A 16,235-nucleotide genomic window follows, 5' to 3' on the forward strand; every position below is an offset into this window, starting at 1 on the left:
TAGGTAGTGACGAGTAGTGAGGAATAATTTTAGACGCACGTCGTATTATATCATCGCATGCTTACATGATGATTTCAACAGCTGGGTGGGTGCCAGACTTGGCGGCTTGCAGTGAGGGGCTAACCGTGACATTAGGGCATGGGGTGTTGGATCAACTGGGATTCTCAATCAGTTCTATCTGAAATGACAGATGTCTGTCTTCGGTATGACAATGTAAAGTCTCCATAGTACAATGTAGAATTTTATGGACATTGGTAACATTTTGCTTAGTTGCCTCAATTTCTATTCGCCTTTATACATGTATATATATCCATTAGGCTACAACAATTTTATTTCTTGGTTAACGGATTTTTCTACAAAAATAATGGAGCGGGCGGGCGAAAAAAAATTAAAAAATAAAAACAGGCCTAGGCATCCTATTATGGCCCAAAATGGTACGATAGGAGCCACGAAGTCAACACACCAGCTAGGCTGGTTCAAAATTTAAACAATGAATTTTGAACTTTTAATGATACCATTGCATTGAAAGATGAAATAACTGCAACAACTAGGAAAAAAAGGACTGTTTTCAACTGTTCAGGGCAAAATATGATCATTTTGCAGTTGATTCTGAATTTTTATTTTTATTTGCAAATCAGAAAAAAATGAAGCGGGCGAATCCGTTAACCAAGAAATTAAATTGGTGTGGCCTTACCACTGACTTAAAGTCTTTGGCTACTGGTATTAACGGCTACTGCTGGAGAATACCCATGTAATTGACATTACATGGCTTGTATAAACTGACATATATAATACAATTTGCACACCAAACCCAAAGGTTTTCTGAAGAACAAAGTCCAGGATGTGTAGATGTCATTCTTGTTAGGGAGGCCACACCAAATTAATTTGTTGGTTCTCAGATTTTCAAAATACGCTCGAACTGAGAATCAAGTTTAGTGAACATAGTGTTATGAAATGAAAACAGCCATATTCTTTTTGTCTCCCTGCCTTCTAAGTATGAGTTTCCTATATTTTTTCCTTGACATATTCAAGAACCAAGGAAGTAAATTTGTGTGGCCCAATGATTAGCATATGGTTTGCCATGTACATGTAAAGGAGGTTCTGAGAAACCCCTGATAGAGGAGCCTGTCATCAACATCTCCAGTCTATATCTGGACACCTTGGCACTACACCAGCAGTGAGATCATCCCAGCTAAATAACTGTCCTATGAGAGGCAGTGCTAATATTGTACACAACATCGGTGTGATGCAACGCTGTCTTTGCTGATTGATTCTAGTAAACATTATGGCCTTCAATTAAAAATTTGAAGGTGAAAGGAGCTCATTTAGATATTGGTACGTGGTGTTAACATTTTATTTTCTACAAGTGGATTTTTAAAACAAATTTTAAAACATATTGTATCATACATTCTGAATTGACAGCTATAGCATAATCAATTTCACAAAAATTGTTAAGCAAGAACTTCAGTCAACAAGAATTTAGGTTGAATAGCCCCCAAAGTATTCCTCTTTTGGTATTTCTGGTCAAAGGTTAGAGGTACACATTGATGGTGAAAGGAGACCTTTTAACTGGTATTGCTGGTTTTTACATTTTATTTCCTAAACTCTTGAGGTAAATTTAAAAAATCTATGTGTTCAAAAATAACATCTCCAGTTTAATTCAGTTTACCCCAAAAATTGTTAAGCCTAATTCAAGTTGAAGAGGATGAAAAAATGTTCCTGTTTGGTATTTCTGGTCAAAGGTTAGATCTCTCCCCAGCCCTATTCCTGCTCTGTGGCCTGACTCAGCCACAAACATGTGACATGTTCCCTGTACAGCTCACCATGTTACACAGGGGAACACCATGGGACATTACAACCTGCAGAGCTCAAATCTCAGTTTACTTGAAAATTGAAGTACCGGTAACATGCTCCTGTATATCATTAAAAGTCTTTTGCATGACAGTTACTGCAGTGATATATAGCATCACTTCACATCATTTTGCTGCTAAAAATGTTTTGAAGTCAAATTTAAGAGTTTGTACACTGTCTTGATTTGAGCTCTGTTATAGAAGTGATTACACCACGCATATAGAGTGAAAACACCACAATGTTTTGAACACCGTCACCGTTAACTCCAGGGTTATATTGTGCATATAACATATGGGAAGTGTGAATGAGAACATGGTTGCAATACCGATATATATATTATACACCAGACTTTGTTTTGAGTGTTTTCATATGTGCATGGACATTAGAAAGTTGCAACATCACAAACAAGTCATATAACAGTATACAGGATGTTTCAGTGATTCACATGTCAAGGTCACTTAATTTACATATGATACAAGTCCATGTGAAAAATTCAACCACATAATAATGGGTATAGAATGAGATATGACAATGTGACTAGAATACCTTTATGACACAGTTGGGGGTCAATTCTTATTTCTAAAAATGAGAGAGACTTTTACCTCCAGGTCTCCTGATGAGATGGTCTGTTCTTCAATTCTGAACGTCAAGTCTTCAACTTTCCTAAAAAGAGGTTAACAGGTTGCATTGTCAATTGGATTAAAGAAATAAAAAATTTCACACAAACCCAAAGCTCAGACACCCAAAACAATACTTCCATACCAATATTAAGTACCTTACTAGTCATTTGCTGCAAAAGGTCAATTGTGCAAGCTATGAGCATCTTCCCTATACCATTCTAATTTGAAAAAAAAAAAATCATTGTGTTTTGAATTAATCAGCCTACACACCAACCAAACTATAAACAGCCTGAAAGGCTCAAGAAACAAGACATCTGTACCTTCTTTCTTCTTCAAGTTGATTGACAAGTTCCATCTTCTCCTTGTCCGCACCTTCCACCATTGCACGCAGTTTCTCCACGTTGATTTCACTCTCGCGGACATACTGCAAACGAGGCAAAAATGACTGACTCACCACAAAATTACAGGTCAGGTCATGCTCCAAACATTATTCTACAGTCAGTACACTGATCAAATTAGTTTGCCCTAAGGTGTATAATAAACAGTCCACTGTATTATATCTAAGGTCCCCTCTGAAATCTACTTAGGGACTGTGACATATATGAATATTTCATGCCATGAGGAAGTATTCTCACCTTTTCGTGGTCTGCTCGTAGGCTATCCAGCTGTGTCTGAGACTGCAATTCATTAACAGGTAGTGTTATAAAAAATACAATGATCAAGATGTAATGAAAAACAAAGCTAAAAATCACCCTGTCACACTTCACTGATGAATACATCTTTTGTAACAAATTTTTCATCTGTAATTTCACCAAGCATACCAAGAGATTTTTGGGCACAAACTAGTAAAATTGATAAAATGTGTAAGGAAAATGTTAAATTAGTTTCTTTCACAAAAAGTTTTATTACTGCTGTGTCGCACCTCCAGAACGGCAGAGGCTGACCGTGCGACCTCCGCACGTTCCATGTCACGTTCTGCCAAGAGCTGCTCCACATGTTGTTGCTTCTCCTTCAGCGCCTCCTGTTGGTTTCAATGAGTAGTGCAGGTACAATTACAAGAGGCACAGATTAAGAGGAAAGAACAAAACTTCCTATCAAATCTACCCACTTCAAGGATGACCAACTTTATCAGTTTATACATGTATCACAAAAGGCAATGTCACAGTTGACTATACTTTTGTATCCCAACTATAATTTATTATTATAAACCCCAGGTGAGTCCAACTTCTATTCAGGTCTTGTAGCTCTTTGAAATGTGGTGTCTAATGTTAAATGGCAGTCACAATGGCAGGAAGTGATTTCTTCAATTATAGATGGAATGATGACTGTTAAATGACAAATGCAAGCTTAGTAAACATACAATTAGCAAAAATGAGCGGTCTTATATACAAATGATACTGGCATGGGCTTAGTCAAAATTATCTTAAAACAAATTTGCCAAAAAAATGAGCTTGTCAAAATGAAAAAGAAAAAGTCAGCCATGGATGTTGATGCGCTGTAAAAGGACTGGAACACAAATCTGACATTAGTAGTAAAGATGGAGATGACAGAATAAAGTTGAGGAGGAGTAGGAGGAGCAATTTCTCAATGGCCACAAGGGGTGGCAAGTAACTGTCACAAAAATATTAATTTGGGAATTTCCAAAACTTTGCAAACATCTTTGAGCTATGTCGAAGTAAATATGGTAAGACTCTTTACTTAGGAAAGTAGTCTAACTGAGAAAAGTTATTGAAAGGAGAAAAGTGAACTTTGGCGGGGTCTAATTCTCGGGCAGAGGTCTTGATAAAACGGAGCAAACTACTGAGGGGTGAAGACATTGCCACCAGAGTACTTGATGCAGCAAGGGGTGGTAATTGTGAAGGAAGAAACACCCTAACAAACTAATACAGCCTGTCCAAAAACCTTAATCTCAAATGGCATGGAAAAGACATGCATAAGTACCATCTTCTACATGTAGAATATAAAGTACCTTCATACCAAACATGCAAATGTCCATGCAAGATAGTATAAAATGTAACACAATATGGGAAAGACAACTCACAGCACAACTACATGTACATGTATAGTGTTAATTACCGGTAAATGTGCAGAAAGGAAATATCTAAAGTGACACCACACCACACACCTCGTGAAAGTGATCAAAATGGGACACCAAGAGTGCATTGACTACTTTCCTAAGTTAGGAAATGATCACAAGAATCATAATTTTCTACCAATTCTTGTATCCTGAGAGAGTGCTTTGTTTGTGCCAAAAATTATAAGGTTGTCAAAGTACATCAAAACATAATATTGGGAATCTTCTGTAGAATATGTTGAATTTATGCATTTAAGGTTCACTGTTGAGCATCTCTCTCAGAACACAAACTACAAATTTCACCGCAAATGTAAAGGTTTTCCACACTTCTGTTTTTGAGACAGTGTCTGTGATAAAAGACAAGGAGAGAGAAAGGGAAGCCAACATTCCTTGATGTTTTTGATGACAACCATCCTGGCATCTTCAAGGTCCTGCAGTTTCTTTTCCTTCTCCTGCAGTAGTTCCTTAAAAGAGAGTAGATTTCCGGGGGTGAGAAGAAAGGAACTTTGGAGAAGGGGTACAAAGCAGAAGGTAGAGCCAAGCAGCACTTCAGAGGACATGTAAGTGGGAATTGTTTACATGTACTATGGCTGCAAGCAGGTAGAATAGCAATATGCACACTGCAAGCTTCACATCCCACTAATCTACATGTACAGGTATAACAGCCAAGCAGTTTTACCAGACAACTGTACCTGTAACTGTACTACTCAACCAGTATAAGTCAAACATTTTGCTCTGTTGTCCTAAGATAACACACCCCTTTGCAGGCACAAGGGAAGGCCAGTTTGAATATATTTTTGTGTACTACAGTTCGTCATACATACATGTTTACCCTATTTGTCTGACAGATTGCTGATGTTACTCAAGCAAACTTTTTTTAAAAATCCTGGAGACCTGTCAGCTAGACTATAATTGATAATTCTTTTGACACTGCTTTTATACAACTTGAGTCGTGCATGGTTAAAGGCTTTCTCTCATTACTTGGAGAGAAGCTTGTGCAACAGACAGTACCTGCATGGCGTGTGTAGAGCTTCCTGTGGATGCCCGCGTCTTCCTGGCAGCAGCACGCAGTTCCTGAGCAAAATATGACAAAAATGATGAGATGTATAACAAAAATGATGAAGTTTACAATGATTTCAAGACCAGATAAGTGTATACATTGGACAAGATATCACCTAGGCATCTCTACTTCAAAATCACAAATGTGAACCCAGAATCAGTTATTGTTGCCCTGAAGAAGGCAACAGACTACCATCAAAACATTGGATGTGAAAACCCACTGAACACACTCTCTTGACAACTTGATGAAATTATTCACAGACGCACTGTAGTTGTACTTACAGAGTGCCTTCCATAGCCTGATGCTGAGCTGATGTTGGAACTAATGGAGCTGATGGAGCTGCTGCTGCCACTGCGAGACCTGGCGCCTGGAGTACCGAGGGGAAGGGGTGGGGGCGCTTCTGACTGGGCTTTCCTGGCTGCTATTCTGGCAGCTGTTGCAGAGCCTACAATATACGCAAATTTCAATGTTTTACTCTTGGTGGTCATTTTAGGTGGTGAATGATATCACTATACTGGATAATAGAAAAATGCATCCATATTTATATCATAGCACACTTTTGTTTCAAATCCCACCTGGTACTGAGGCTTGTTTGGGTGTTGCCTTAGGCACAGGTTCCCCCTCCCCGAGAGGCTGGACCTTGTGCACCGGAGCAAACAGGCCGAACTTGGGCTTACAGGTGAAATATCTGTCATGGAACACAGGACGAAAAAATGTTATCAACTGCAATCAAAATTCAGAGGGAAACTTTTCACTTTTTCTTATTTTCTCTTGATGTAGACATGCATGTACAATGTATTTGTAAGTTATAGAAAGATGTAATTATGAACGTACCTTACTACAGTTTCGTATATATGCACATCATAAAGATTAAAGTCTCTTCTTTTGGGTAGTAACTACTAAGACAGATGCCTTTGGCATTCATTTTATTGGATGCAAATAATGAAAATTCATTGTTCCCTCTTGGCTTGAAACCATATGGAGACTTGGCACTTCAGCAGCAATAGTGTGGGAGTCATAATTCAACTTAAGTAGCATTACTAAAAGGTGACATTGAAACAGAGGGAAGGAAATGACTTTCATTCTCTTATCTCTTGTACTTAACTTTGATCATGACGTTTCAGAGATGCGGTAGCAGTTACATTCCTATCTACGTAACCCCTAAACTTGTACTGGAGTGGCCCATAAGTGGCCAATGAGTAGAAAAAAAACCCTCACCTCTTCCCTGCCACAGATCCGTCGTTCTTGCCCTGTTCCTCCTCCAGCTCCACCCCGACCCACTCCCCCTTGGCGAAGTCTGTCGTCCCCAGATACCTCACCAGACCTGCCTTCGTCCCACTGACCAGGACTCGGTCACCCAGACTGAACAGTTCCTCCGCTTTCTTCCCGATGTCTACCAGACTAGTCATGGACACGCTGGGAGTTAGAGTCCCCATGCTGGATCCCGCTAACCGCTGTTTCAGACTGGAAGATTTCGTTGACGTTGAAAGTCGACTGCTGGGTCTTTCTGTCGATTTTGACCCGTTAACTGCGTCGCCGGCTCCTCTCGAGGCAGAGCTTGACGCCCGTGACCTTGCAGCGGCCGCGGACGGCACGCCTGCGGCAGCTCCTGGCGCTGCAGGCTCTCTGGTAAGTTTCGCAGCCCGTGAGAACACGCCGTGCTGCGGCGTACACTGGAAGTACCGCACGCCGGCCACGGAGCCATCGTTCTTTCCCACAGGTTCGTCCAACACGATTCCGACCCACTCACCTGGCGCGAATTGCGTTTCACCGATGAACTGGATATAACCGGCCTTGGTGCCGGCAACATACGCACGATCACCAATTTTCCACCCATCTGAAGATATAACAGAAGAGGCCGCAGCCTTAGTGGTGGCGGAGGCATACAAGCCTGTAAAGTGTTGTATGCCTGTAAGGTGAGTGTGGAGAGGAGAGAAGTTGAGGGTGTAAGTACGTCATGCAAAGAAAATAGTCCCAAGACAATGTGCAATTCTTGATGATTACATGCTTGTTTACATACTGTGATCATGCATCAACAACATGTACATTTACCGTAACCTTTAGCCCACAGATGTTGCCATTAATGCCTACCAAATCTCTATGGATTAGACAGTTAGGTGAAGGTTAAAATTAAACTAAATCATTTACCTTAACATCAAACATGCTGTACATCAAAAGTGCGTAATTTATGGTAGCCATTACTTGTGGTTCATTTTTAAAGATTGAGACAGTGAAATGCATCTCCTTGTGCAATTTGTAAGAATCATGCACTGTGCACCTTCAGGCCATTAACTAAAGCCATGCAATTCCTTTGTCCCTTTTATACCAAGGCAGAAATGGGCAGGCATGCCCTTTTGAAACAGATACAGAGACAGGTTGTGCATGTGCATATAAATTGTACAGTTGGTAATAGAGCTGATGGTCTGTTTGAAATGACTGCATAATCCAGAGATAATGGGCTTCACAATGGATGAGGATAGCACAGAGCTATTGCACTTCAGGACTGCCTACTCTGTAGTAGATAAAATGTGATATGTACACATATATGTCAAGAACATTGTGACAAAACTCAAAATTGCAAAACTAAACTTATACTAGCTAACTTATACCAAATGTTCCATATAAATTATAATGCTGGTAATGATGAAAGAACAAATACAGAAATTAAACATTGTACAACTGCCATAAAATGAGAAAAAAGGAACACAAAATATCACTATAACTATCAAAATACATGTACATGTAATCTTTTTTCTTAAAATAACCAATTACAATGTAGGTAAGTCAGCAATAGAAACAGTACTAGTGCCACCTTAAGATATGCCATGATACACGCAATACAGGTTTGAGTCGTTCAAACTTTGACATGATAACCAGGATCAGTACTATATAACATGTTCTTACCTGCAGCTGCACCTTTTGCAGCACCTGGAGCACCCTTGCCAGCTCCAGCTGCAGTTTTGGCTGCACCTGCTGCACCTTTAGCTGCACCTGCCGCACCCTTAGCAGCTGTACCACCAGCCTTGGGGATGCCTGTGGCTCCAGGTTTGGCTATTTTACTGGGCGGTTTCAGCCCAGACGGTTTCCCTGTCGTACTCATCTTGTTTCTTTAGAACTTATCTTCTTGAGATTTCTTATGCTTCATTCCTGACGTTTGGTGTCTTCAGCTGTTTCGCGTTTCCGTTTGTTTTCAAAGTTATTCCCTCAGGGTTCGTACCTTTGCTATTTTTATTTCGATGGCCTGTTATGCAGAGATTTTCAACTTGACCGAAGCAGTGTAGTCACTCACATTTGACATTTACCTAAGGCGACCTTTTCTTTTTGCTTTCTTGTACACAGAGAATATTTTCCTTTAAATGAATAATGCTTTCCTTGGCAATATGGCTGGGGCAAGTACATGGGCTGATTCTTCATCAGTCTTAGAAGGAGTTCTTCTTTATCCTAAGGAACTTGTGTCCTTTGCAGGATATCTGGAGTGACAAAAAAGAAAAAGATTTTATTCAAATTCCTGTGGTCAGGAGATTGAAATAGGCATTAAAACATGTCACAATTGATGCATGCCTTTGGGCTTGTTGTTCCAGATTTTGCTGCACAAACATACCACAGATATCCTAGACCATGAAGACAAACTGGTCTTCCCAGAGGACCAGTAGAAATATGTTCTATATAGGACATTCTACACCATTCTGTATCAGTGACCTTAATATGGGGACACTTGGGTTGGGTCTGTACAGTTGCTAAATCACTCAAACAGATAGAAACATTTGAAAATTGTTTTTAAGAGTATGTCTTATTCCTACATAACGATAATATGTCACATTGTATAGTCATGTGGAAAATTCTTTTAGAAAGGTTTAGAAATGATCTGTAAGTATGCAATACAATAGAAGAATGTATGGGATGAGTCAGTTGAGACATAATAATCCCAAATTTGACTTACAATTTTGTAAAGTTTCCATAATAACAGTTTAATGAGACCGTGCTGGGAGTTGGGAAATGTCTAAAGCCAAGGCTGATGCCAAGATAACACTGTTGTGTCTACACCAGGGCTATAAGTAGTAGTAAGGCAGATACAGTTATCTATTGGTGTTACTGCAGTCAGAACCAGAGTTGGAGCAACAAGATATGGATGAATTAAGATACATCTAGTATATATTATGCAATGCAAGATATGGTATTAAAATCACAACTACAGATGGAAGACTATACCATTCAAAACTGATTAAGACAAGGACAACTATGATACTGGTATAGTATATATACTGAATCAGATATGCAAAATACACTGCATGTGTTGACAATGTTTTATATACTATCACTGAATTTTAGATAGTGCAAAATCATTTAAGGTGAAGGCTTTTGATTCAATCTGATTCATTGCACAAGAATACCCAAAAAAAAGTTTTACAATAAGATTAAAGACATTTTCAACTCATAACAACACAACACAATATGTCAAATAAAAGATGAAATTGATGGTCTTTATCAGACCTCATGCTGAGATGTAGACAACAAAAATCCCCCAGGAAAACGATGGCCACATTTGATCCCAGGTCAGATTGTCACCCTTGTACCACATGCTGGGTAAGGACAGTTACTGAGTTAGGGGGTGAGCTGAATATCAATTAGTTCAAAACATTCCCCAAACTTTAATACACAAAAACCTACGTACTTACACGGACTGACGCCATCCCTGTTACCGCATTACATGGTACAACTTGGTTAAAAACACATGCGGTAAAATAGGACATAACATGGCCAAGGACGGGTCTAAAACGGATTGTGACTAAAAGGAAAGCTGTGTATCCTACAACTGGGGTCAACTACAAGTGGAGGGGTTCCAAATGTCAGACTACCATAGGGATGGGACAGACCATTCATTTACAGGGAGGGTTTGGGAGGACTTTGTGTCAGTATGAGTATACAAACTAAAATCTTAGGATGTTCAAGAACAAGAGATTAAACCTTAAACTAAGTTAAAGTATAGTTACACACATATTTCAGTCTATAAAAATGTTACCTTATTACCATAAAACAGTGGGTTATAGTCTCCCCCATCATCTTTTGAATCTGACAATGCACAGGAGCATATGACAATCATAAGACTTGTCTTCCCTAGAGTGTATACTGTAAAGCATGAAAGTTTTGAGGTGGTCTAATTTTGGCAGTTTTAGTGGTCACCTCTTCACTGTAAATTCATACCACCACAAATATGGCTCCCCGTTATATGACGACAATACCACAAAAATGTTTCAACCGCAAATCCAAAACTTTCGCCCGCGAAACTGCAGATTAAAAACCACTGCAAAACTTTCACGATTGACAGTACATGAAATGTAGTCACTTGGAATTGCATGACTTGTTTGACCTTACATATATACATGTACATGTAAAAGGGGCAGCACTAAATTTACATGTACAAGTAGGTGATAGAAATGATACCTTTACCAGCAATGTTGACATGGCAGAGTTCCAACCTCCTACTAGTCAACATGACCAGACCACTTGACTCTTTAAAAGTCATCAGCCTTCTGCAATCTAAACTCTAGCTGATGACTTTGGCAATCTAACTTTTCAATGTACCAATACTAATTTTAAGGCAGTGTCACAAAACCTTTCTTAAATATCAATTATAAGAATTAGAAATTTACGTCTTACTGAGGAAAAATAAGTTAAATACTGTTGAGCTATCAATTATAAAAATCATAAATATTTGTCTTATGTACTGTGGAGCTATCATTAACAACTCAACTGATATCATAGTGATATAGTTAAAAACAGATCATACTACATACTATAAGCTATCTACTGTCACATTCCTAAATCATTTTCTGCATGTTCATGTAATGCTAACACAACAGGATACTGTACATGCACTTCTTTTCGCAATGGTTTTAATTCACAGTAAGAGGGAAAAGCAAGTTTCTGCAGAATTTGATATTTGCAATTAAAACAATATTTTTCAATACAGTAGAATTATGACAAAATACCTTTTTGTAGTACAATGTATTATGATTTTGCAATGAATATAAAACTACTGCAAACATTTTAAGATTTACAGTACTAAAGAAAGAAGACTCTTTCATCCGGATGATTCACACTTGAGCTGACTCATTAATGTCAATGGCATCGCCCTTCCCACTGTTAGATACACCACATGTTGGGCTGGGCAGATGACACATGGGGACAGGATGGCTCCACCAAGGTCATACAAGGTCATTATCAAACATACCACAAGGTCAAAGGTCACAGTTGGGCTGACTCTAATATCTACTGATTATGTACATCATGCACAAATATTCAAAATGCTTTTACACTTCAACTTAACACTCAATACTTTTTACACCTGTTTTCATAAATCAATCCCCAAAAAACAAATTGTATCTTACGATTCACTTGCAAAACTGGCATGGCATTGGCACTGACACTGGCATTTATTACTGTACCATGTTTAACATGCACGCCTATAAAATACCTCACTCCAACTAGGCCAAAGGTTGAAGCGAGAAAAGTACTTGACATGTACGTGACCATGATTCTCCACCAGTCCTGTTTTTTGTTGACCTCTTTCATACACCTGAATCTCTATAGCCTATACCTCTTGACCAACGCAGGCAGGACTATGGGATTGGTCTGCAGCTGGAAATTGTTTTTGATGCGATCTGTTCAGCTCATGAGATCTATGCAAATTCAATTACTGCAGGAACAATCATATTTAGATGCTGACTATTGGGCTGGTGTATAAAGAGCATGTATTCTAAAAGAGATTACCATTTGTTAAGGTGACAAAAAATCCTGTAACTGGCATGGAAGTTTTTTAAAGAATAGAATTTTAAAGCATGTCCTAGTGTTATTTTTTCTTTCCATTGTCACAAATTCCTTCCTTACCAGTCCCTTTTAGAACTTTTGATCCTGATCTATTATTGATTATTAAGGGACAAAAGCTTCCTGTGATTTGGGCTCCTGGTAATACAGGTAATCTAAGGTCAGTAAGTCCACAGTTCAAAAGACAAGCAAACAAACCTGAACAATACCTTCAGCCTCAGGTTTGAAAGAAGTACATATAACTTGTAAGCCTTGAATTGCCTAGGATAGCTTTGAAGTTTGACAGATAAAGATAACATTTAACAAGTTCAGACAGTTGTCATAGACTCACTGCTTCTGCTTTTAGTAGTGTTAGTAACAACTTACCGTACCATATCAATAGCTGGAGTCAGGATTGAAGAGGCTACTGTAAATTGTGAAATTGTTGCTGTGATTTAATTTTTGTGGTTTTCACAGTGACCTCTCCAATGCAAAGCCAAGACCCTGTGACTTTGTCATCTTTGGGTACCATCAAAATTTTGGGTACCATCAAAATATGTATACCAAGAGTCAAAAGATACAGGTTATCCCATTGTTAAACAATTAGCACCACCATACTTGCGGTTCAAAGGTTCAGAAGAGATGCCGTCATTATGCAATCCCCTCTATCACAAGATCAGTCACAAGTCAATACTGCTATCTGTGTCCTTTCAAAGCAGCCATGCTAAGCCTACGGTAACTGCATACTAATGGTGACAATTTCATGTCTTCTTGAGAAGGCGACCAAGCAGTAGCAATTACCACGGACATTTGTCTCCGGACTGTATGTGTAACATCGCCAATAGGGATCAATACTTAACAGATGTCACCCTTGAAAGAACAATAAAGCACCTAATATGATCATGTCATACACAATTATTCTTAATTTTCAAACTTAATGACCCTTCTGCTCATTACACCCCCTTGCCACTAGAGGATGCAACTGCTTTGTGACCAAATTTTGTCAGATAGCTTCAGGAATTTCAAAGGAGTTTTTTTGTGTGTTTTGTTGTACAGTATTTTAAATCATATTTCTATGTATTGTGTATCATTTTCCAATCACAAAATCAGGGGTCACACAAACCCAATTTTTATTGCTCCATGGTTAATCAGTCATCAATCATTGCCTAGTTTTAAATACCATCAATGAATAACATTGAATTTTCTGCAACACAATATTAAACAGACACTGTACAGTCCACGTAGTTTCAAATTCAAGCCTACAACTTTGTTCTAAAGAATTATTCAGAGCTAGTAATATCCCTCAATCATTTGTAGAAGCATTATGCAGGCCAGGGGGTCTCAATGTGGAAACTGTGTAATCTTATTAACATCAGGAGTGTAGATAAACCAATCAACTATAAAGCACACGAGATTTCTCCAGTGTCACTGACGAAAGGTAGTGGATGCTACCTAAAATGTCACACACGATGACATGACACTCACACACACATTGTCACACATTTCAAAACATCAATAATAACATCAAAACATCAATTCATGACATCATATTCTAGATCCCGTGGGATATCATCATAAAATTCAAAATGGTTTTCATATATGTTGCCTTCTTGTACACAAATTATGTCAGGAATGGTGGAAGAGAGTAAACAAAGCAGCTCCCCGGCTTCTAAACATAGACGTGACAAACAAACGTCATCAAGTCTGGCCCCAGGTCAGACGTCAAGATGTTGTTTTGGAAAGGAACACCAACTGTATAGTTTTTTACGGGAACACTACAGGCTTTAAATAAGGCAGTTTAACTACAGTAGTGTTCTATACAGATGGTCAGGTATTAAGGCAAACTAACGATTTGGGTGCAGCGCTTCCTTTGGGAATATTACATTTACGACACGTGAATATTGAAAGTTTTTGGCAACCTTGATAGACCAGAACGACTCGGCCTACGCCCCCCTCCCCCTTCACGTACCCGGACATCCCTGCTTCCACACATCAATCTGGTACGATAACCGCCTGTCAGGGACGGTCTGGGGTTACCATCCGTAACAATGAACCTTCTGTACAATAAAACAATCCACTCACGTCTTCGTGAAGCTTTGGAAACTTTCCAGGCGGCTGGTAAATTCTTGTGATCGCTGAAATCCGGGGATAGGTGCAGACGGACAGATTCTTCGAGCACCGACTTTCGAAGGTAAATCCAGCGTTAGAAAGCCCTCGACAACAACAGCTGCTAGAATGGGCTATCTACGACGTATAAATGAGCTACAAGGCTTTCAATCCTACGGCTCCTTCGTCCAAATCGTCTTTACATTAAGCAAAATATGACTAAAACTCTAAATCAGGTGATTACACCACCCTCTAGTGGCCATTTTCTGGGTCAGCCTTATTACACACTTGGCGCTCTCCGTCGGATTACTGCGCGACCGTACACCTGAGTGTTAATACGCGGATTGACGTTAATGAGTACGTCTTTTGTGGGCCTTTTCTCAGTCGATGGCCGTACTCCACGCATATCTATGGGATATTTGCTCATAAAAAGCAATATTTTCCTTGTCAAACTCGATACGTCGAGTTTTACGAGAAGCAACAGTGGTTGGAAATTACAAGTGTTGATGCACAGCGCCCTCTAGTATGGCAGAACATACTGCAGTCCATAAAATTCGTCTGCAAAGCCATTCCAGGCTGGAAGGCAATCATATTGAGATTTCTTTGTTGATCTACATGCTTACTTCCATACACGAAAATACATCAAATAAATGACATGACAACACAGTTGGTTCTCAATACACCATAGTATATTTTTTTCGGCTGCACCATTTTGTATCAGACACATCTACCAGTATCAATCATCTTTTCGTTCAGATCATTCAGATGTAGCGTTACATTGGATGCCATGAACATATTCATGCCATATTGTGTTTTATTCCATTTCCTTCATCACTGGCCTATTTTCGGCATTTCAGTACCAAAACCTCTTGATGGAAGTACAATCCCTTGTTCCAGTTTCCTAACTAATAATGTAACTAATGCCACCGTATGAAGTATTGCAACCGAGCAGTCCAAAGCATCAAGCAAAGTATGCCACAATCATATTTGTATGGCTCATATCAAGACTTATAAATAAGACAAAATGTTCCTCCATCATCTTCAGACAATTCAATAAAAAATAACAACTGGCATTGTCTGTCATTTTCTTCTTAACCAAAAATGGATTGACGATTTCCTTTTTCCAAGAACGTCATTACCTGTGCCTTTTAGCAGCCTTTTACAATATGTCTAGCTGTTTTAGTTCTGCTTACAGTTTTGTCCAAATTACAATCTTGTGTTGTCTTACAGCTTTTGACATACAGCATATAACAGATCTTACCATGTTGCCTAGCATACACTCATTTCAAGGCTGCACAATGCTTGCATTACTGGCTCACCTTCACAATACTTGGTCACACACATGGACATACACTTGCAGATTTGACATGGCTGTACAATGATATCATGGTACACGAATGTAGAACATGTTCCGCTTGCTGTATCTCTGGTATGGCTTGGCACACTGATTTCCATACAAAACCCCTATGGACTAGTCAACACCACTGACTTAAGACTGACTTAAGACTGATACTTGATATCCCAAACCTCAACAATGGTCATACACTGTGACTTAAATAAGCAACCTAAACCGTATGGAGGCACTTCCTAGAACCAAGTGATGTCTTGGTACACTACCAGTAATAATATAGTTACTTAGTAACTGTTGACAGTACAGCAGAATGAACTAATACATTGGCTGATAAAAATTGGAAAGATTTTTTTACGTGGATTTTGATTG

At 39.0% G+C, this 16,235-nt stretch overlaps 1 protein-coding gene across 10 annotated transcripts in view; it reads right to left on the minus strand.

Annotated features, from left to right (window-relative positions):
• The window catches only part of LOC109465032 (CAP-Gly domain-containing linker protein 1-like), a 54,527-nt gene extending 39,696 nt beyond the window's left edge, over nt 1-14,831 (minus strand). For 8 of the 10 annotated variants that reach the window (XM_019762207.1, XM_019762199.1, XM_019762219.1 and 5 more), the window contains exons 1-11: nt 14,492-14,831; nt 8,510-9,075; nt 6,824-7,514; nt 6,181-6,293; nt 5,887-6,050; nt 5,557-5,619; nt 4,935-5,009; nt 3,394-3,492; nt 3,107-3,148; nt 2,792-2,895; nt 2,454-2,514 (exon numbers count right to left, since the gene is read on the minus strand). In XM_019762207.1, coding sequence (XP_019617766.1) covers nt 2,454-2,514; nt 2,792-2,895; nt 3,107-3,148; nt 3,394-3,492; nt 4,935-5,009; nt 5,557-5,619; nt 5,887-6,050; nt 6,181-6,293; nt 6,824-7,514; nt 8,510-8,705 — 1,608 coding nt within the window. In that variant the 5' untranslated portion in view covers nt 8,706-9,075; nt 14,492-14,831. Of the gene's footprint in view, nt 1-2,453; nt 2,515-2,791; nt 2,896-3,106; nt 3,149-3,393; nt 3,493-4,934; nt 5,010-5,556; nt 5,620-5,886; nt 6,051-6,180; nt 6,294-6,823; nt 7,515-8,509; nt 9,076-10,281; nt 10,451-14,491 lie in introns of those variants that run through there. The other 2 variants (XM_019762194.1, XM_019762169.1) reach the window with 2 other exon arrangements.
• Nucleotides 14,832-16,235: the final 1,404 nt, after the last annotated feature.

The sequence above is a fragment of the Branchiostoma belcheri genome, unplaced genomic scaffold (assembly GCF_001625305.1).
Source record: "Branchiostoma belcheri isolate BF01 breed outbred unplaced genomic scaffold, Haploidv18h27 scaffold1, whole genome shotgun sequence".
Taxonomy (NCBI): Eukaryota; Metazoa; Chordata; class Leptocardii; order Amphioxiformes; family Branchiostomatidae; genus Branchiostoma; species Branchiostoma belcheri.